The sequence below is a fragment of the Heterocephalus glaber genome, unplaced genomic scaffold (assembly GCF_053883595.1).
Source record: "Heterocephalus glaber isolate CG9 unplaced genomic scaffold, H.glaber_assembly_v1.0 deba00001760, whole genome shotgun sequence".
NCBI classification, from domain to species: domain Eukaryota; kingdom Metazoa; phylum Chordata; class Mammalia; order Rodentia; family Bathyergidae; genus Heterocephalus; species Heterocephalus glaber.
This window is the reverse complement of record NW_028258457.1, coordinates 762,104-783,037: the sequence shown is the minus strand read 5'-3', so window position 1 is coordinate 783,037 and position 20,934 is coordinate 762,104. Positions and strand designations below refer to the sequence as shown.

At 46.0% G+C, this 20,934-nt stretch overlaps 1 protein-coding gene across 8 annotated transcripts in view; it reads left to right on the top strand.

The window, feature by feature from the left end:
- Positions 1–20,934, top strand: part of Cacna1a (calcium voltage-gated channel subunit alpha1 A) — a 306,123-nt gene that overhangs the window by 204,270 nt on the left and 80,919 nt on the right. For 6 of the 8 annotated variants that reach the window (XR_015447494.1, XM_087201435.1, XM_021250436.2 and 3 more), the window contains exons 9-13: positions 6,311–6,414; positions 7,450–7,565; positions 11,662–11,718; positions 14,176–14,271; positions 18,813–19,022. Coding sequence is in view for 7 of the 8 variants with exons in the window: in XM_087201435.1 (XP_087057561.1) it covers positions 6,311–6,414; positions 7,450–7,565; positions 11,662–11,718; positions 14,176–14,271; positions 18,813–19,022 (583 nt within the window). In the remaining variant the exon portion in view is untranslated. The remainder of the gene's footprint in view (positions 1–6,310; positions 6,415–7,449; positions 7,566–11,661; positions 11,719–14,175; positions 14,272–18,812; positions 19,023–20,934) is intronic. The other 2 variants (XM_004872432.3, XM_004872431.3) reach the window with 1 other exon arrangement.

Genomic DNA, 20,934 nt, shown 5'->3' with positions numbered 1-20,934 from the left:
GGAACTTGGGACCTTACACTTGCGAGGCAGGTGGCAGAACCACTGAGCTAAATCCCTGGCCCTCAAGAATATTTTTAAAAAGGAGATGATGAGAGGGATTGGGGGTGGGGGATAAAATAAAATAAAATTTATTTTAAAAATAAAAGGAGATGAGGATGTGACTCAGTGTGAAGGTCTTGGCCTCCATCCCCAATACGGGGGGTCAGGAGGGCAAAGGAAAGGTCGAGTGTTGTGGTCAAGTGTTGTGCCTAGATGTCTCCCTAAAGCCTCATGTGATCATCGGTGGCGCTTTTCAGTGGTGGCTGGATCTAGTGTGTGATGCTTGGATTGATTCATGATGCATGCTAGGATTAAGGGTGTGAGTGTTACCCACCCTATAGGCAGGCAGCCTGGATACAAGGGACAGAGAGAGCTGCCGTGGCCATGGCTTGTCTCTTGTTGCTTGCTTGCTGCCTTCCACCTGCCATGAACTATTTCTCCACTGTGACGCCCCTCTGCCACACCACCCTTCCTTGGAGCCAGCCTGTTATGGACTGAAACCTCTACAAACTGTGAGCCTAAGTAAACCTGTCATCCTTTCACTTCAGGTGTTGGGTATTTTGTCTCAGCAGTGTGAAAAGTAACTAAGTCATCAAGGCAGAGGCTCAGAGAGTGAAAGACCTGGTGCACTGTGATCTTGAACTTGACCTTTCCAGACGGGTGTCCATTTTTCCCATCAGTAATACAGGAGAAACTCTTTTCCTCACCTACCTCATGAGACTCATATAAAGTTTATTAAGGAGGTGTAGTTTGAGAAAAACCAAAAAGTAGAGGAGCAAGCCATGGAAATGGCAGGGTGTATATCAGTCAGGCAGCTAGATCCCACAGCAGTAACAAAGCCCCCATGGCTTTGTCAGCGTATGTACTCCTGCTCACACTAGTGCCCGGGGCCAGAAGGGGACGTGCTGAGTGCAGCAGTCACTTGGGACCTCAGTATAAAGCAGCCACCTCCGAAAACACTGTCATCCCACTCACCCCTCATTGGCCACACTTGTCCTGGGTCCTCAGCTGGCCACTCAGAGACCGGGACAGGCTGGCTTGCCCTGGTGCCAGAAGCACTGGAGGACAGACCAAGCAGAATTGCATCCCCCTGGGTCTGGCTGGAGAGGGTGACAGGCTTCCTGGTGGGGGAGTGGGCTTTGCAAGTGAGCTCTCTCCCCAGGCTCCTCCTGGAACCCAGGCTCGGCACACACCTGCCCTTAACCTGAACCCCCACAGGCACTGAGAACCAAGGTGAGAGGGCCACACCCTGCACTGGTGCCTAAAAATCACGATGCAAAACTGGGCCACTTCCCTCCCCTAGTCCAAACCTACCCCAAGCCTCTGCCACTATCTTCCCTGTGGGTTGCTAAATCTGGAGTGTGGAATTAAGTTCACAACGGGAAAAGCATCTCTAACATCAAGCAGCTGAGCCCCAGGCCTAGGCAAGGAAGTGCACAGGGCAGCTCACTTGGGAGCTAGGCTATGCTGGAAACTCAGACCTACCTCTTATTCAGTCATTCAACAAACATTTGTGGATCACCAGTTATGTACCAAACATTGTGCCAGGGGCTGGGAATACAATAGGAAACAGAAAGGCCAAAGCCCCTGGCCCTTGTAGAACTGATAATCCAGCTGCAGAAACAGAACAAGAGAAATAAGTAAAGTATATTCTAGGTAATGAAGTGCCGAGGACAAAAAAATAACAATAAAAACAGGAAAAAGAGGATCAAAGCTAAAGGGTGGGACTATAAAAGAGCATCTGGGGAGGCTTTCCTAAGAAGGAGCAAAGACCTAAAGCAGGTGAGGAAAGAACCATGTAACAATCTAAGGGAAGACTCAAGGCAGGGGGACAGCTATGCAAAGGTCCTGTGGTAGGGCCTTCTTAATCAGATGACCCCTGCTCTTCACAGGTACCTGGGCTTAGGGATTCAACTTTTTATTGGTTTTTTGGACAAGGTCTCACTGTGTAGTCCAGGCTGGCTTTGAACTTACTGTGTAGCCCAGGCTGGCCTTAAACTCACAGTGATCCTCCTGCCTTAGCCTCCCAATGCTGGGATTACAGGCATGGGCCACCAAATATAGACATGCTGCTCTTTTAGAGGGTGGTGTGTGCCTGGCAGGACTTCTGCATATTTTGCAGGGAGATTCCATGCAGATCACAGCAGGGCAGTGGACCTACTTTTTTCACCCATGTGCCTCAGTTTCCCCACCTGGGAGGATGGGAATGACTACATACCACCTCATGGGATTCCTGAGAGGGTGAAATGGGTTAAACAGGGCCAAGTTTCTTTCTGTCACACTGTGCTGGGCAGCACGTCACACTGCCAGAGGCCCGTAGACCATCCGGACCTGGACTTGGGCAGGCACAGGGCTCACTGGCAGCCCCAAGATGGAGGGGCCACCATGACTTCTGCCTGGCTGGTCCTGCCCCCTGCCCATTTCCTTCCGGGGAACCTCTGACCACCAGCTTCTTGCTTCTTGCTGCCCAGATTTGCTCTCAGGTTATATTTAACCTGGAGAAATTGGAACAAGAAACCAAAGCAGCCACAGCAGCAAGCAAGGAACAGCACAGAGCCAGCTGCCAGGATTTCACCCTTCCTATCCCAGCAGGCTCTTCAGGGCCTCCCAGAACACGGTGTGGGCTGGGATCGGGAATCAGTTTCCATCTGTGGTCTGTGTCTGTGCTGAAAGCTGGCTCCCTTGTTTGTTTGTCTGTTTTCTCTTCTGCATGATAAAATGCCTGTAACATGGAATAACCATCCTAACCCTTTTTTGTGGTACTGCAGATAGAATCAGAGCCTCACACCTGCTAGGCAAGTGCTCACCACCAGGCCACACCTCAGCCCTGTCTTAACTATTTCTGTTATTTTTCTTTAATTTTTATTTTTATCGGTGCATGTTTGCAATACATGCCTGCCTTACAGAGTAGCCACCAAGCAAGAGAATAGTGATGGCAGGTTAGGCAAGGATGGGCTGATCGGGGCTGGTGTTTTTGATCTCTAATTTTTAAGGCTGATTATTTTTCAGCTAGGTCTTATTTTCAGGGAAAAGAGGAAATCTTGGAAGTGGCCCATGTGTCCATGAAGAAAATGTGGTATTTACACAGAATGGAGTGCTACTCAGCTGTAAAGAAGGATACTTGAGTCATTTGTAGGAAAATGGATGCATCTTGAAACCATAATGTTAAGTGAAATAAATTAGACACACAAACTTAAATACTGCATGGTTTCTCTTTGGTTTTGTTTATTTTTTGATACCGGGGATCAAACTTGGGACCTTGCGCTTGTGAGGCAGGTGCAGGAACCACTGAGCTAAATCCCTGGCCCTGCATGATTTCTCTTATGAGAAACCCAAAGTATAAATAAAGACCAAAAGATCGATAATAGGAAATAGGGAGATAGATTATTTGCAAAAGGAAAGGAACCAAGAGATGGAGGGAGTGGGGAGAAGGGAGAGGGGAGGGAGATGGAAAAAATAATTAAGATGCTTTATGTACATGTACCGACAAGGAATGTGATGCACTGCGTACATGTACTAGTAAAGTTAAAAATTGGGGGGGGGGGAACCTATTCATTGGTCTAGGGTTGTAGCTCATTGGGTAGAGCACTTACCTAGCATGTTCAAGGCACTGGATTCCATCCCAGCTCTGCAAAAAGAAAAACGTCCTCATTCTGTGCACTCTGATCCAGCGTGGCTGGTGTCCTTATAAAGAGAAACGTGGGCAGAGACATGCTTGGGGAGCAGGCTGAGAAGATGAGATCAGCATGGGGTGCTGCATCTCTAAGCCGGGGAGCACAAGAGGGCAGTCAGCCACAGGGCCTGAGAGAGGCAGGGAACAGAGTCTCAGCCACAGCCCTCAGAGGGAGCCAGCCCTGCTGATACCTCCATCTCAGACTTCCTGCCTCCAGAGCTGTGAGGAGATAGGTTTCTGCTGTGGAAGCCTCCGAGTGTGGGATTATTCGCCACAGCAGTGCACAGAACTGATACACAGCATCACCACTTGTCAGCAGCCTACAGGTGTTCCTGCTGCTCCACAACCTCACCAACACCGGAGGGTGTCGGTTCTCATTTCAGCTTGGGCAGCTGCAGCATCATAGGTGGGTTTTTGAGGGCTGCTTTTTTTGTTTTTGCAATACTGAGGATGGAACCCAGGGCCTCACACATGCTAGGCAAGGGCTTACCACTGAGCTTCACCCCAGCCCTGTGCTCTTTTTTCAAAAGAGCATTAAAAGCCATGCTTTGGAGTTCTGCATTCTGCAGGAGGTGCAGTTGAGGACCGCCTGGGAGGCTCCCCCTAGTGGCTGGAGCCAAGACTTCCCATGCTCAGCGGTCCAATTCTTGGAGTGGGGTGGGGGGGCGTCTGGCTCAAATTCATGTCTACCGCTGACCAGCGCTGTAACTCTGGACTAGTGGTTTTGTTCTTTCTGAGCCCCAGTTTTCTCAGTTGTAAAATGAGCAGGATGATAACACAGGGACATCATGCAGATGACTTAAGTGAATTAATATATAAGGTGTGAGCAAAAATACAGTGAATGTTTAAAAATGTATTACAGTAAGGTACAATGCCATCAGTCACCCCCAAAAAATTTCCCCTTTGCTTTGAACACACTTACCCAATCATTCTTGCCACTTTCCGAAGTTCTGGAAGTCCTTTTTTGTGAGTGTCTTTTCATGGCTTCCTTTATGTCCTGAGGTGATTCAAAATGTACATGGCAATTTCTATCAAATAAAAACATTACAGTGTGTTTTCATCCACCTTATTCTCTGAATCTGGCACTGTATGGTTTCTGGATCTTCCCCAAAGTCAAAATGACCATGAAAGAGAAATGTTTTGAATCAGTTGAGGACATCAAGAGAGCCACAACACAACTAATGACACCCACAAAACAACTTCTAGAGCTGCTTCAGAAAATGACAAGAATGATGGGGATATGTGTGCTCGATGCAAGGGAGGAGTCTTTTGAGGGACATTCATGGCAATGTGTCTTTTACTGTAATGATTTTTTAAATTTAAACACCATATTTTGTGACCAACATCACACATAATGTTCTGCTGGTTTTATCATTCTTATAGTGTCTCTCTCTCTCTCTCTCTCTCTCTCTCTCTCTTCCTCCTCCTCCTCCTCTTAGTTCCCTCTTACTGCACTGTCCTGTTCTCTCTTTTACAGAATGTTCTATTTATGGAATTATTCCCCTTTGAGAATTGAACTGGGCTCTTCTGGGAGCTTTTTGTGCTTGGTATTAAGGCCTCAGGGAATGTAGGGGAAGATTCTTCACAAAAAGGCTCACAGCGCCACCGTCTGGCTTGGTGGCTTCACTAGGCTGAGAGCCTGTGGCCATGCACCTCCACTAAGGGGGAGACTGGCAGTATAGGGAGATGGGAGGGAAGCTGGGATTTATTTCTTCTTTCCAGTATGGTTTTGCCTTCCTCTTTTTAAAGAAACTGTCTGAAGTTTTATTTTATTTTTTTATTAGCACAAGTTTGCAGTACATAATAATCGCATTCATCTTGGGGAATTGGTACAGATACATATCACATCTTGATCCTTTTTACCTCTCTGTCCGCTTCCTTCTCTCCTATCTCTCCCAACCCTCAAATACCCTTCACATCTCCACAGAGTCTCTCTGTTTCCTATCATCTTTTATTTTGCTCTTTAAATCATCTATACTTTGAGCTTCTTATATAAGAGAAACCATGTGCTATTTAACCGTCAATATCTGATTTATTTCACTTAGCATTATGGTTTCAAGGTGCATCTATTTTCTACAAATGACTCAAGTTTATCCTTCTTTATGCCTGAATAGTACTCCATTGTGTGTAAATACCACATTTTCTTTATCCATTCACCTGTCGATGGGGATATAGGCCTCCTCCACGATTTAGCTATTATGAGGTGTGCTGCTATAAATATGGGTGTGCATGGATCACTGTAATATGATATCTTTCACTCTTTGGGGAAGATACCTTCAAGGGGACTAGCTGGGTCAAATGAGATTTTTATTTCTTTCTGTTTCTGGAAAGTCCTCTCACATTTTGTGCTGGTTCCCAAGTCCTCTGAAGACCGTGTCATGCTAAGACAGAGCTCTTCCCTTCTGATGGTACTTCTGGATTTCCCCTGCCGGTTGGGCTGCACCCTCCCATTTCCCTCTCTGGAACTCCAGAGCTCCAGGACTCTATAGGAAAGTTTGCAACACAACCTCGGGAGAACTGAAGCTCTGCCTTCTCCTGCCTGTCAGGTCCTCCAGAGCCCACTGTAATCTCACCTGCTTTCCCTCTTTGCACCCACAGAGCAACGATGCCTCAGGGAACACTTGGAACTGGTTGTACTTCATCCCCCTCATCATCATCGGCTCCTTTTTTATGCTGAACCTCGTGCTGGGTGTGCTATCAGGGTGAGTCTGTGCTGTGCATCCCTCCACCCCACGCCTCCTTGGTCAACTTCTTCCCAGGAAGAAGCCATCAGAACTTTGTGTTCATTCGTCAGGCAGATATCAGGCCTCGACCCTTGCTTGGAGTCAGCCAAACTGACCTTAGCCTGCCGTTGACAGATGCCCAGGTTGTTACTGCTAGGGGAAACCAGTGAAGGGAGCTCCTAGGGGCTTTACTGTCTGTAATTCACATTTTTTAACCAAAAAAATAGTGTGGGTTTCCTTCTCTCTCATTTTCCAAATCTAGTCATAGAATACAACCAAAAATGTATTTTTCTGACACAAATTGCCCCCAAATCCCCCAATTATTTTTGGCTTAATTATAAATGGGTTCTCTAGGGATGGGGATATAGCTCAGTGGTAGAGTGTTTGCCTAGTATCACAAATCCCGGGGTTCAATCCCTAGTATCACAAATGAACAAATAAATAAGCTTTGTATTTCTTGACCTAAGAAGTCTGGATTGGTGTGGTGGCTGCACAATGCTATCAACAGCCACAGATTCTTCCAGCTTTCCGTTCAGACATCCTTACGAGGAGCTCCCAACCTCAGGGGCAAAGCATGGTCTCAAAATGGCTGCTTCGTGCTCACAAGATAACATCCTATGTTCTGAACAGGAAGAGGAAGAGAAAAAACAAGACGAGGTAGGGCCTTCAAAGAGGAAGTAAGGGTGCTACAGAAGTCCACAGCTGATGCCTTTTTGTCCTAACTTAAAGGAGGGCTGAAAATAATTTTTGGCCAGGGATAAAGAATGGAGTGTAGTCATCAGTGGCTGGCATGGCAGAGTTTTGTGCTCCTTTTTCCTCTAGCTGGTTGCAGATGTTGGGAAGTGTGAGACTGGCAGATACCCAGCCCTCTAATAGTCTCATCTTCTCTAAGAAAACTGATTCTGTTGAAAACCATAGTCCCCCAGTGAACCCCTAGATACAAACACACACACGCATGCGAGACTTCTTACAAATTCCAAAGCAGCAGACCCTGTCTTTTTTGTGCTTTGACAGAGAGTTTGCCAAAGAAAGAGAACGGGTGGAAAACCGACGGGCTTTTCTGAAGCTGAGGCGGCAACAACAGATTGAACGCGAGCTCAATGGATACATGGAGTGGATCTCAAAAGCAGGTGGGGCCTTTCATCCTGGGGCTCAGGAGCAGAAATGCCAGGCCGTGGAGCAGAGTCCCATGTGCAGTCTGGAGAAGCCTAAGGAGAGGATCATGATAAGGAGAGAAAAAGGACCTAACTTGGTAGTCCCAAATTTTAGCAACAAGAATCCAGAATAGGGCCGGGGATTTAGCTCAGTGGTTTCACCGCCTGCTGCGCAAGCGCAAGGACCCAAGTTCGATCCCTGAGGGCAGTACTTAGCACTCACACCTTCAATCCTAGTGCCCTTAAGCCTAGCATTGCACCATGTATCAATTCCAGCATCACACACTCTAGATCCAGCCACCTCTGAAAAAGTCCCACCCGTGACCTCATGAGGGTTTGGGGAGACATCTAGACACAAGCCATAGGGCTGGGGATTTAGCTCAGTGGCAACGTGCCTACCTCGCAAGCACAAGGTCCTGAGTTCAGTCCCTGGTACCAAAATAAATAAATGAACACAAGCCATAACATTCTGCCCCTGCCCCCCCACCAAAGACTCATGCATATCCTTTTATGCAAAAAACATTTAGTCTGTCTGTAAGAGTTGCCCAAGTCCTAACAGTTTCAGCATTGCTGTAAAGTCCACGTCCCAAGTCTCTGAGTAAATTCCTAGCTTCAAGGCTCTGTACAAATGAAAAGAAAGTTAAACACTTCCAACATTCAATGGAAGACAGACATTTCCTTTCTAAAAGTTTTAGAGAGATAACAAGGCCAAAATCCAACAGGGCAAATATTAAATTTCACAGTTCCACTTCCAGCATCCCCAGCAATCTGTGGCAAGCTGTGCACTCCAAAGGGCTTGGGTAGCTCCACCCTACAGCGCTGCAGGTGGTTGTAGCTCCCCTGGCTTCTTTCTTGGGCTGGCTCTGCTCCCTCCTTGTAGTTTACCTCAGACAATCCACATTTCTGGCTTCTCCAAATTTCTGGGGTGTCCACTGCACCTTCAGCTTCACTCTCACAGCTTCACACACTGTCCCCTCAGAAGCACACTGCCTGGTGGCCCTGAAATCTGAAATCTGGGTAGAAGCCTTCCTGGCGCCACAACTCTTGCATTCTGCACGCACCTAAAACCAATGCCACGTGGATGATGCCAAGATCTGCCACCAGCTGGAGCAGTAGCCAGGCTTCCTTCCCTCTTGGCTGTAGGGGTTGAGTGCCTGTGAACCAAATCCTGAAGAACAACTTCCCTAGGCTGCCACCATTCTGGAACATGGTACTCTGGGGCTCTCTTCTCAAAGCAACGTCTTTCACTTTTGTAATTTTGAGGCTGCAAAGGCTGGAGTCCTGCTGCGTCTTGTGATGCCCTCAGGCCATCTTTTCTATTCTCCTGTTCTTTCTCAGCAATCAGGATCTCCTCTGCTCCATCTTTGCAGTCTACCACTTTACTATAGCTTCCTTTCTGGCCAAACTCAAAATATTTTAAATCATTCTGCTGGGCTCTTTGCTCTTGACTCTCAACGTAAATCTGTCTAAAAGCCCCCAACAGCAGCCATGCCACTGCCTCAACATTAGACTGCCTTAAAATTTCTTCTGCCAGATTAATTAGTCCACCATACTTAATCTTAGTTGCAGGCAAAGTCCCTGGTTATGAGCAAAATGCAGACCAGTTTTCTGCCCAAATATAACACACATTATCTGGAGTCCAAAAGCCAATGCAGTTCTTCTTCCCAGCAGAAACCTCCCAAGCCTGGTCTTTACCAGCAGGATTTCTGTCCGCCTTCTGGTCTTCTGAGGTCTGACTAGAATCTCCCATCAAGTACAGCCTAAGGCATTCCAGCTCTGCTTTTTCAGCTGGCACCTCCTTTCCTAACTCTTTGCCCTCCCACAAGCCAGCTCCAAAACCTCCTAAGCCAAATGGTCAGGTAGAGCCACAGCAATGACCTCTCTTCTCTGGTACCATATTCTGTCTTAGTTACTTTCTCTCCTTGCTGAGACAAAATATCTAACACCCAAAGTTAAAGGGGAAAGGGTTTATTTAGCTCACAATTTGTAGAGATTTCAGTCCATAATCAACTGGCTCCAAGGCAGGGCAGCACATGGCAGAGGGGCAACAGTTCATGGTAGATAGAAGGTAGCAGAGCAACAAGGGACTTTATCAGCATCTTTCTCCCCCTTTTATCTCATCCAGACTACTGAGGGCGGTACTTAACACTCACACCTTCAATCCTAGTGCCCTTAAGCCTAGCATTGCACCATGTATCAATTCCAGCATCACACACTAGATCCAGGCACCTCTGAAAAAGTCCCACCCGTGACCACATGAGGCTTTGGGAGGACATCTAGACACAAGCCATAACAAGTCTCTTATAGTAAATGAAGTAGTATTTTCATAAAACCTGTGCATATCCTCCCACAGAATTGAAATCATCTCTAGATGACTTGTAGCACCTAATATAGTGTAAGTGCTGTGTGCATAGTTGCTCTACTGAGTTGTGTATGGAATAATGACCAAAAATGTTTACACCTGTTTAATGAAAATGCATTTTTTCAAATATTTTTAAGCCATGGTTTGTTGAATCCATGGATGTGAAACCTGTGAGTATGAAGGGCTCACAGAGTTATTTGACTCTTCAGGAAGATAGTCCAGACTAGCTCACTTAGGAAGAACAGTTCCTGACTCACAGTAGGCACATATTTATTTGTTCATCCATCCAGCAAACGCTTAAGGGGCACGTGCCGTGTACCGGGCATTCTTCCAGGTCCTGAGAATATGGTAAGAAACAAAATAAACCAACTCCCTGCCCACAGGGCTCTGACATTCTTGAGAGAGACAAAACAAATAAATAAGTATAAATAAATACATTTCATGCTGTGTCTGCAAATGCCAAGAAGAAAAATAAGGCAAAGCACAGTAAGTTCAACTTAGGAATGAGTTCCATTCTGGGAGAATGTTCGTAAGGCAGATTTGTTCCTAAGTCCAACCAAGTGAGTCATATACACCTTTGAATCAAATATACAGTGAAAACATTAAAAACCAAACACACACGAAAATACTGTAAATAAACTATTTTTACTTTTACAGTTACCTAAAAATGGTAAGGTAGACATGTGCTACCTCTACAATTTGTTTCCATCTACAAATGCTCATAATAGGACGTCCGTTCATATTTGTGAAAGTTTACAACTTGATTGTTCGTAAGTCCGAGACTTACTGTAGGAATCAGAGAACAGATGGAGTCAGGGTGATTAGGGAAGGCTTGTCTGAGAAAGTGATGTCTGAGCAGAGACCTGGAGGAAGTGGGAATGGATGCTCCGGGCATGCTGGGAGGAGTCACAGATAGAGGAAACACAAGTGCCAAGGCTGTGGGGCAGCAGTGTAGTGAAGACAGCAAGGAAGCCAGTGTGGCAGGAACAAAATGAGTAAAGGAGAGAGGAGGAGGAAAGAAGAAAGAAGAAAGAGAAGGAGGAGAGAAAAGTGAGAAGGACTAGATCAAGAGGCGCTTATAGGCTAAGGTGGAGGTACTGAGTTTAAGGTGGGGTAGGGATGATGTTGGTGAATTAGTTCATCTTTTCTTACTATAACAAGATACAGAGGCATGTAACTTTTTGTAGAAAAGAGGATCTAGAGGCTCAAGGGCATGGTGCCTGTATTACCTCAACCTGGTGAGGACCTTATGCTGTCATAGTGTGAACACTTACGAGAGAAAGAGGGATCACATCATCAAACAGGAAGCCAGGGCTGATTTGGGGACAAGTCCACTCTTGTAACAGCTTGCTCTTGCAAGATAATCTCTGAGGCCCCATGGAAACTATTTTAATCCCTACCAAGGACATGCCCCCAATGACGTAAGGACTCCCTCTAGGCCCCATTCCTTGAGGTCACCTCACTTCTCAGCACTGCCACACTATGGCATCCGACATATGAAACATTGGGTGACAACCACATCCCAGCCATAGCAGTCTGCCATTGATACTGCTACCAAGATGGGGCTGGAAGCCAGAACAATTGAGCAGCACATTTTGGGCTGGTTGAGTTATACCATCAGGAAAGGAACTCGTCTTCCCAGTCTAAGGGACCCTGTCCCAGGAGAGTCCTCCAGACATGGGAGCTTAACTCTGTATTCTTCCTCCTCAGAAGAGGTGATCCTCGCAGAGGATGAGACCGACGTGGAGCAGAGGCATCCCTTTGATGGTAACTGCTCTGAACCCACCTCAGCGTCGGGTCCCTGGGGAGATGGAAGCAGCTGGGGCTGGGGGAACAAGTGACTTGGTTCTAATGCATTTCCATGGGATGAATGTTCAGGGTCCAATTCATGCCCAGAATACACAGGAGAAAGATCAGTGGTAAAGTTTAATTTATAAATTAGGTGCAACAAAGGATTAACAACAATAACTAATGATAGAGTAGAACAACTATAGCATAGACTGTTAACTGAAGTTTATGAATTGTTTATTTCCAGAATTTTCCATGTACTGTATCAGACTGCAGATGACCAAGGGTAACTGAAAGCTCAGAAAGTGACACCACAGAAAAGGGGGGTCTCTGTGCCCACCACACTGGAAGGTTTCTAAGAATTACTTTATTTGTGCCAGAGAGAGTGCCTGAAATTGTGCCTACCACAGGATCAGCACCATTACTAAAAAATAAATAATAATATTAATAATCTCACTGAGAATCCAGGTTATTATTCAGGTTTGTTGTCCCATGTGTTAAAAATTTAGGGGACTGGAGATTTAGCTCAGCAGCACCATGCCTGCCTTGCAAGCACAGAGTTCTAAGTTCAATCCCTGATACCAAAAAAAAAATTTTGTCTAGAAAGAACCATGGCTTGATTGAAAATACTGTGCAGAAGAAGAAAATAGAAGAGTTGAGGATCTGTTCAGTCTGTTACAAAACCAGTATTACCAGCCACTTTTCTAAGGAGTGTGAATTACTTTCTCTGGAGTATAAAGTCATTGACCCCTGGAGACCTGGATATGGGAAAGGGAGCATTAAAAAGTATCCATAAGGCCAGGGATGTAGCTCAGTGGCTTCACCGCCTGCTGCGCAAGCGCAGGGACCTGAGTTCGATCCCTGGTACCAAAAAAAAAAGTATCCATAAACCCAACTTTCCCAAAACTCGTAAGTCCAATTTGCTACAGAGAGTCAAGGGGCGGACTGTAAGAGTCACAAGGGGAAGACTGTAAAAGTCACAGTGTATCCACCTTAGGGCTCTCTGAAGGTCGAGTTTCTTCAGATTTAGAGATAGACAAAAAGAAAGTGTTTGCAAGATAATAATATTAACAGTAAAAATACTACAGATAGTCCTCTTTTTGTGTGTATTTTTTTGAGACAGGGTCTCGCTGTGTAGTTCAGGCTGGACTTGAACTCACTATGTAGCTCAGGTTGGCCTTGAACTCGAAGCAATCCTCCTGCCTCAGCCTCCCAAGTGCTGGGATTATAGGCATGTGCCACTATGCCTGGCCAAGATGGCTCTCCTCTTACAATGGGGTAACATCCCAGTAAACTTGTCAGAAAATGAAATTATCATAAGTTGAAAAGCATTTAATCTTCAAACCCACTATAAAGTCAAAAAAATCACAAGTTGAACTATCATAAGTTCACACGCTCCTTGATTTTCAATGGGATTACATCCTGAGAAACCAGTCTTAGAGTTGAAAACATCATAAGTTGAAGATCATCAAGTCCAGGACCATCTGAACTCCATCTGGTTACCTCAAGTTATTTTGTCACATGTTAGAAAGCTTATTGGAGCCAGGTGTGATTGGGCATGCCTGTAATGCCAGCACCCTGGGAGGCTGAGGTAGAAGGATCATAGGTTGGAGCTCAGCCTGGACAACTTAGCAGCTTAGCAAGACCCTGTCTCAAAATAAAAGTTTTTTTTAAAAAAAGGGCTGGAGCTGGAGTCCAGTGTGAAGGCCCTGAGTTAATCCCCAGTACCACAGAACAAAAGGAATGAAAAAAACGTTAGATAAGGCAGTGGCTTTTTATTGAAAATCCTGGAGAGTCGAAGGAAATAAAGAAACTGGAATTCTGTCCCAGAAGATTGTAAGATGAACATTAAGAATCCATTCTGGCTGGGTTCCTGCTAGCCAGCCTGGGTAACATAGTGAGACTCCCATCTCAAAAAGAAAAAGAATCCCAATTCTTTCATTTGAGTGGTAAGAAGAGATTACTCCAAGAAGTGTTTAAATTTCCTTATTGGAACTTATATGAACTTACTGTAACCTGGAGAGTCCTTGCAGGGTGAGCCTCCATATTTTGGGGAAAACATTCACAATTCCAGCCAGCGCAGCTACTATGCTACAAATCAAGGGTGGAGTGTTTTTCTGTGAGTCACTCATTATGTATCAAGTCCTGGGATCACTGGGAAGTGAGGTTTCTTAGAATTTAAAAGTAGACCAGAGGGAAAGTAGTAGTTGAGAGACCAGACTTTGGAGTCAAATGGAACGGGTCTAGATTCTTGTCTTGACACCTTAAGCAAAGTGATATTGCCTCCCTGAGCCTCAGTTTACACTTCTGTAAAATGGGCATGCTATGGATTCCCAACAAACCGTCATGAGGGTTACAGTCAAAGATGCACTGTGACCATGTATCATCACTGTTGCAAAAAGGGTAATGTCTTTTTCTCTTGCCATGTTTCCATTGTTGGAGCTCTGCGGAGAGCCACTATAAAGAAGAGTAAAACAGACTTGCTGAACCCAGAAGAGGCTGAGGATCAGCTGGCCGACATTGCCTCTGTGGGTGAGTCCCTTCCCCAACCCTCACCACCCCAGATACGAGGGGAACCAGGCTGCCTGGATGTGAGTCTCCTCTCTGCCTCTCGCCCTGTGTGTCTGGGGGCATATTACATGATTGTGGAAATAACAGTGCCTGTCTTCTAATATCATTAGAAAGATCCAGCCAGCATTTAGAATAGGCCCCCAGTAGTGTTGACTGATACATGTGATGGTTGGGAATCCCTTATCTGTAATGCTTGGACCCAAAAGTGTTTCAGATTTCAAATTTTTTCAGGTTTTGGAACTGCATATATGTAATGAGCTATCTTGTCTCGTTAACACAAGGAGATGGGGCCAAAGTCTAAACACAGAATTCATTTATGTTTCCTATACACCTAGCTGAAGGTAACTTCATACAAAAATTTTTTTTGGTACCGGGGATCGAACTCAGGACCTTGAGCTTGCGAGGCAGGCCATGGAACCACTCAGCTAAATCCCCGGCCCTATAAAATATATTTATAATGTTGTGCATGAGACAATGTTTCATGGTGTGGAATTTGCCACTTGTAGCATATTGTCAGTGCTCAAAACATTTCAGATTTTGGAGCATTGTGGATTTCGAATCTTCAGATTAGGGGTGCTCCATCCATTCTCCTTCAGGAATCTTGGTGTGGGACTTGCTCCTGTTAAGTGCCTGACGTGAACAAGACAGAGGTAGGATCCCTACCCACAGCTTGAAGCCCAGCCCTGGAAATGGACACTACAGAGAATTATGCAAACAAACCTACAAGGGTAATGAGCTGCAGAGGAACCACCCTAGGCTTGGCCAGCTCTGCAAGGGTGGGGATGGTCAGGGAAGTTTCCTGGAGGAAGTGATTTTTTTAGCTCAGAAGAGAAGGCTGGGTAGAAGTTCATCATGATGGGAACCATAGAGAGAATGATGAAGACAGTGCCGAGACCGGTGCCATTGGTGCAAACAAAGGCTGGAGTTTGAAGGGGATGGGCCGCTTGTTCTTTTCCTCCTCACCCCTCATATTGATCGCTTTTTAGTGCTGTGAACAAATACCTGAGAGAAACATCTCAGAGGAGGAAAGGTTTATTTTAGCTCATGGTTTTAGAGTTGTGAGCTTGAGGTGAGGCAGGAACATGATGGCGGAAGGGCATAGAGGAGCCAGGTGCTCACTTCATGGCAGCCAGAAAGCAGAGAGGGAATGAGCCAGAAAGGAAGGGCCTGGGGACCAGACATACCCTCCAAAGTCACACTCCAGTCACCTGCTTCCTCCAGCTGGACCCCACCTCTTCACAGCCTATTCATCTAATGAATTCATTGAGGTCACCACTGTCAACGACCCAGCCACCTCTCCCTCCAGGCCCCACTGTGACCGTGGCTGCACTGGGGACACAGCCCTTGATACACGGGCTCTGGCGAACTCTTCCTATGGAAGCCATAACACCACTCCTTGCTGATGATTTATGGGTGGAGGCGGTGTTGCTTCTGACCTTCTACAGTGAGAGTCTATTTGGTTTTCTTTGGGGGTTTGATGAGTTTTTTAAAATTCCAATTGTAAAAGAGTGGATGGAAGAGGATCCAGGAACAGGAAATAAGACTGGAATAAGATTGAGGGGAAAAGAGATTTATACTGTTTGGGAATTATGTGGCTATAGTGTAGAGAGAGAAAAGATGAGAAAGAGGATAGAGGAATGAAAGAAGGGAAGAAGGAAAGAGTAGAGAGAGGAAGAGGAAAGAAGAAGGGAAGGAGGGAGGGAAGAAAGGAAAGGGGAAGGAGAAAAGTTGAAGGAGAGCAGGAAGTAGAGGGAGAGAAGGAAGAATGTAGAAAGGGAGGAAAGGAAGAATAAGAAGGAGGGAGGATAGCGTCTGCATATGGCTCTGATACACAGCGCACATTATATTGTGTTCTGCTGTTTTCACCAGCCCTAGTTTTTAGCTCCAGTGCTGAGTTCTGACCTGGTTTCTGTTGCGATGCCACACACCGCACCCACGGGCGGGCACATGGGGGCCCACACCGTGTGGCTCTGTTGCAGTGCTGGCCTTGATTCCAGTTTCTTCCTTATGAGGAACACTGCTGCGCACACTGATGGACAGTTACACTCTCACCCTTTGGGCATATTCCCTCAGGGATAATTATAGGAGCAAAGTTATTAACCCCTTTTCAACTCACTATTCACTCAGCCATCCGTAGTTTCAGAAAGAATGACACCCATTTGTAAACCTGCCAAACATGCCTGCATTCAGTTTCACCCACCCAGGGCCATTGCGTATTACCAACTTAATTTCCATTCCCAGTAATGTCGGTTTGTGATGATATGTTAAAGCTTGTTTGCATGTACATCTTTAATTTCTAGCCAAAATATGCTCTTCCTGATAATGATGAACCAGTCCTATTTCCTCTTCTGGGCACATCTGTTCATCTTTGAGTGAATGTCAAGAATTGCAGGGCCGGGGATGTAGCTTAGTGGTTTCGCCGCCTGCTGCTCAAGCTCAAGGACCCGAGTTCGATCCCCAATACAAAAAAAAAAAGAGATGTGGAAGATTTAGTTTAGGGCCGGGGATTTAGCTCAGTGGTTTCACCACCTGCTGCACAAGCGCAAGGACCCGAGTTCGATCCCTGGTACCAAAAAAGAAAAAAGAATCGCAGCCCTTGATCACTGTTTTGTGCAGTTGATTAGTTATCTGCCCCATGTATTATGTTGGTTGCCTCCATTTTTAAAAAATGTATTTTGCTGAGTTGTTTTGCTTTGGGGGTTTTTTTGGTTTTTTGGGATGAGGTTTCACTATGTAGTCCAGGCTGGCCTTGAACTTCCTATGCAACCCAGGACACTCTCAAACTCACAGCAGTCCTCTTTACTCTGCCTCCCCAGTACTGGGATTACAGGCATGCACCACCACACCTGGCTTATCTTGCTGTATTTTGATGGGCATTTTGTGTGTGTGTGTGCACACGCACTACTGGAGACTGAACCCTGGGCCTTCACCATGAACTATATCCCCAGTCCTTTTTTTTTTTTTTTTTTTTGAGGCAGGTTTTACTAAGTAAATCACTAAGTTGCCCAGGCTGGGTTCAAACTTGCAATCCTCCTGCCTCAGACTCCAAGGAGGCTGGGATTGTAGGCATGAGCCACCATGCCTGTCTATTGATACACATTTTTTATATGTCAACCATGCAGGGAAGGGAACTCTACTACACTACCGTGGGGATGTAAATTAGTACAACTATTGTGAAAATCAGCATGGAGATCCTCAGAAAACTAAAGATAGAAACACCACTCAACCCAGTAATACCACTCTTTGGTATATTTCTGAAAAAATTAAAGTCAACATACTACAGGGTTACCTGCATAACAAGATTTATTGCAGCACAATTCATGGTTGCTAAGCCTGGGTGCCCCTCACAGGTAAATGGATTAAAAAATGTGATAGATGGATGGATGCAGTTAAATATTATTCAGCCATAAAGAAAAACAAAGTCATGTCATTTGCAGGAAAAATGGATATAACTGGAGTCTGCCATGTTAAGTAAGATAGATTAGATTCAGGAAGTCAACTATCTCATGTTTTCTCTCATATGAGGAATCTAGGGGGGAAATGTTTTAAAGAGAGATGATGGGGAAGGAGGAGGGTAGGGAGAGGGATAAAGCAATCAAAAATGATCAAGATATGATACATACATGTACCAACTCCCCAAAGCAAATGTGACTATTATGTTACAAATATATACTAGTGAAAAAAAGAGAGATGCTATGCAAATAGAAGGGAGATGATTAGAGAAGAGGAAGGGTAAGGGAGGGAAGGAGGGAAGTGGAGATGAGAATGATCAGAGTGTTATGTGCATGCATGAATACACCAAACTGAAACCTACTGTTCCACATAACAAATATGCACACAAAAAACGAAAGAAATAGGGGAAAAGTGCTATGACATTGGTCCAGGCAATGCTTTCTTGGACAGCACCCCAAAAACATAGGCAAGAAAAGCAAAAGTGGACAATTGATATCACACACCTCATCCTGGGGGCCTTCCAAGCATGCATGGAGGAATGCTTCCTCTCATCCTGTGGTGCGAGCCCAACCCCACCCCGAGGCATCAGAAGTGGTCAGAGCCTCCTAGTGGTGCTTCCCTATACTCTCAGGACTCTGGGAGGCTAAGGCAGGAGAATCCTCAATTTCAGCCCAGCCTGGGGAACTTAGCAAGACCCTCTCTCAAAATTAAAAAAAAAAAAAAAAGGGCTGGGGATGTAGCTCAGGTTCAGTCCCCAGTACCAAAAAATCACAGTGACAGGCATGGAAAATTGGGTCCAGCAGTGGAAGTCATTAGCCTCTCGATCCAAAACTCTCATTAGTTATTTCAATTCTGTGATTTTCAAGGACATTGCTGTCTCCTATGCTGCATCTCTGCAGAGCTGAGCTCTGGATCATGACATTTCCCTTGGGCCAAAGGGCTTGCTGGGAGGACCAAGGATCCCCAGCCAGAATCCACGCCCAGCACATGCTGGTGAATTCTCTCCACGGGAACAGCCTGAGTCTAACATTCTGTCCTTTCCCTGGCAGGGTCTCCCTTTGCCCGAGCCAGCATTAAAAGTGCCAAACTGGAGAACTCAACTTTTTTTCACAAAAAGGAGAGGAGGATGCGTTTCTACATCCGCCGCATGGTCAAAACTCAGGCCTTCTACTGGACTGTGCTCAGTCTGGTAGCCCTCAACACGCTGTGCGTTGCTATCGTCCACTACAACCAGCCCGACTGGCTCTCTGACTTCCTCTGTGAGTACCGCCCTGCACCTCCACCTTTGACCAGATCCCTGATCCTTTCCTCATACCCTTTTTTCCACTTTCCTTCTTCACACCCTTTTTTCTACTTCTTTTCCCTTGGTGGTTTATGTTCCTCCCTTGGTCCTCACTGAATCTTCCCTTTCACTTGACCATTTCTACAAGCATTATTGGGGACAGTGTTGCTGCTGCCACAGTGGAACCTGTATTAGTCAGATTTATGTCACTACAACAAAATACCTGAAGCAGCCAACTTTGCAAAGAGAAAGGGGTCTATTTAGCTCACAGCTTTGGAAGTTCAAGGGCATGGTGCCCCCATCAGCTCAGTTCTGGTGAAGACCTCATGGTGAGTGGTGAGTGGTGTGGGTGGGAAACTCACGTTGGAGCACCTGGTTATGTCTCAAGCCAGGAAGCAGTGAAAGAGACTGGGACCCCACAGTGCCTCTGGAAGACCTATGCCCGGCTGATCTAATGCCCTCCCACTAGGCCCCACCTCTTAAGGGTCCACACCACTTCTCAATGCTACCCATGTGGGGATTAAACCTCTAATCACGTGAACCCTTAGGGTGACCGACCCAAACCGTATCCAACCCATAGCACTGCCTGTCTTCCTCCGGCCTGAGAGATGGAAGAGGAATTCAGGCTACTCTTCTGAGAGAGACCAGGCTTTCTGATGGAAGAAGCATTGGAAGAGAGACAGAGAAAGACATAGAGCACAGACAGAACACCTTTAATTTCTGGATAGGTGTGGCAGAACACACCTGTAATCCCAGCACTCGGGAGCCTGAGGCAGAATGATTGCCATGAGTTGGAGGCCAGCCTAGGCTACATAGCGAGATCCTGTCTCAAAAAAACAAACAGAAGAAACCACATCTAATTTCTATGTGCATCTCTGGGAGTGTTAAAATAATTCACAGCCAAAAGACAGGGGTACCTCACAAACAGGAAGTGTTTCTGTATGTTGTCTTTATTTTCTCTGCTCATTTCTGACCCCCCATTTCTCTCCCGTTCAAACCCTTTGCCTCTTTCCTGCTTTCTCTTCCCTTTTTGGATTCCTTATGGCTGAGATTCATTCCTAGAAGATCCTCTCCAACAAATATGAGTGCATCTTGCTTTCTTAGTGGGTACCAGAACCCTTAAGACTTTGTCCTCTGTCTGGGTTTATTCCCAGATTCCAGGGATTAGCATGAGACACTGTCAGACTTGAAAACCAGATGGAGATGAGGAGAAGTAGTGAAGGTAAAGACCTCTGACCAGATTCAGAAGTGACGAGCTCTGGGGAGTAAAGAGGTGTGACTGCACTGGGAAAGCAGTGCTCAGCCTGGATCTGGCTCGTGCGCCCTCACTAGGGACTTCCTTTTCCCTCCCAGATGCCCTCTTCCTGCATCAGTTGGCTGTCTGACTTACTTCTTGCTCTCCCGACCTGGTTCAGAATTGACCTAGGACAGCTGCAAGAAATAGTCAAGTCTTTGACCTAGAAAGGCTCCAGAGCCAACCCTTGATCATTGTCTCCTTGTCACCTTCCTTGTCCCCATCCTGCTGGCTGACCTCCAGGACACCCCTCAGTGGCCAGTCCTTCCGAGTGTCCTGACCTAGTTCCAACCTTGGTAATTGCTTGGGTCCCTCTGGAGCCTTACAAATGAGGCCTCTTCACTTCTTATAACCTCCTCTGATAGTCTATTTTTACTCACCTCTAATCTCCCCACTAATCACCTTGCAGCATGTCCCAGTTTAGGAACAGGGGATTGAGACTTCTTACCTGGGGATTTTGCGTCTGTAAAGGTCCACAATTATCCCCATTTTCCAGTTGAAGAAACCGAGACATATAGAGAGGTTAAGTAACTTGTCTAGGGTCACACAGCTAGTAAGTGAAGAAGCCAAGACTGGAACCCGGCAGTTGGGCTAG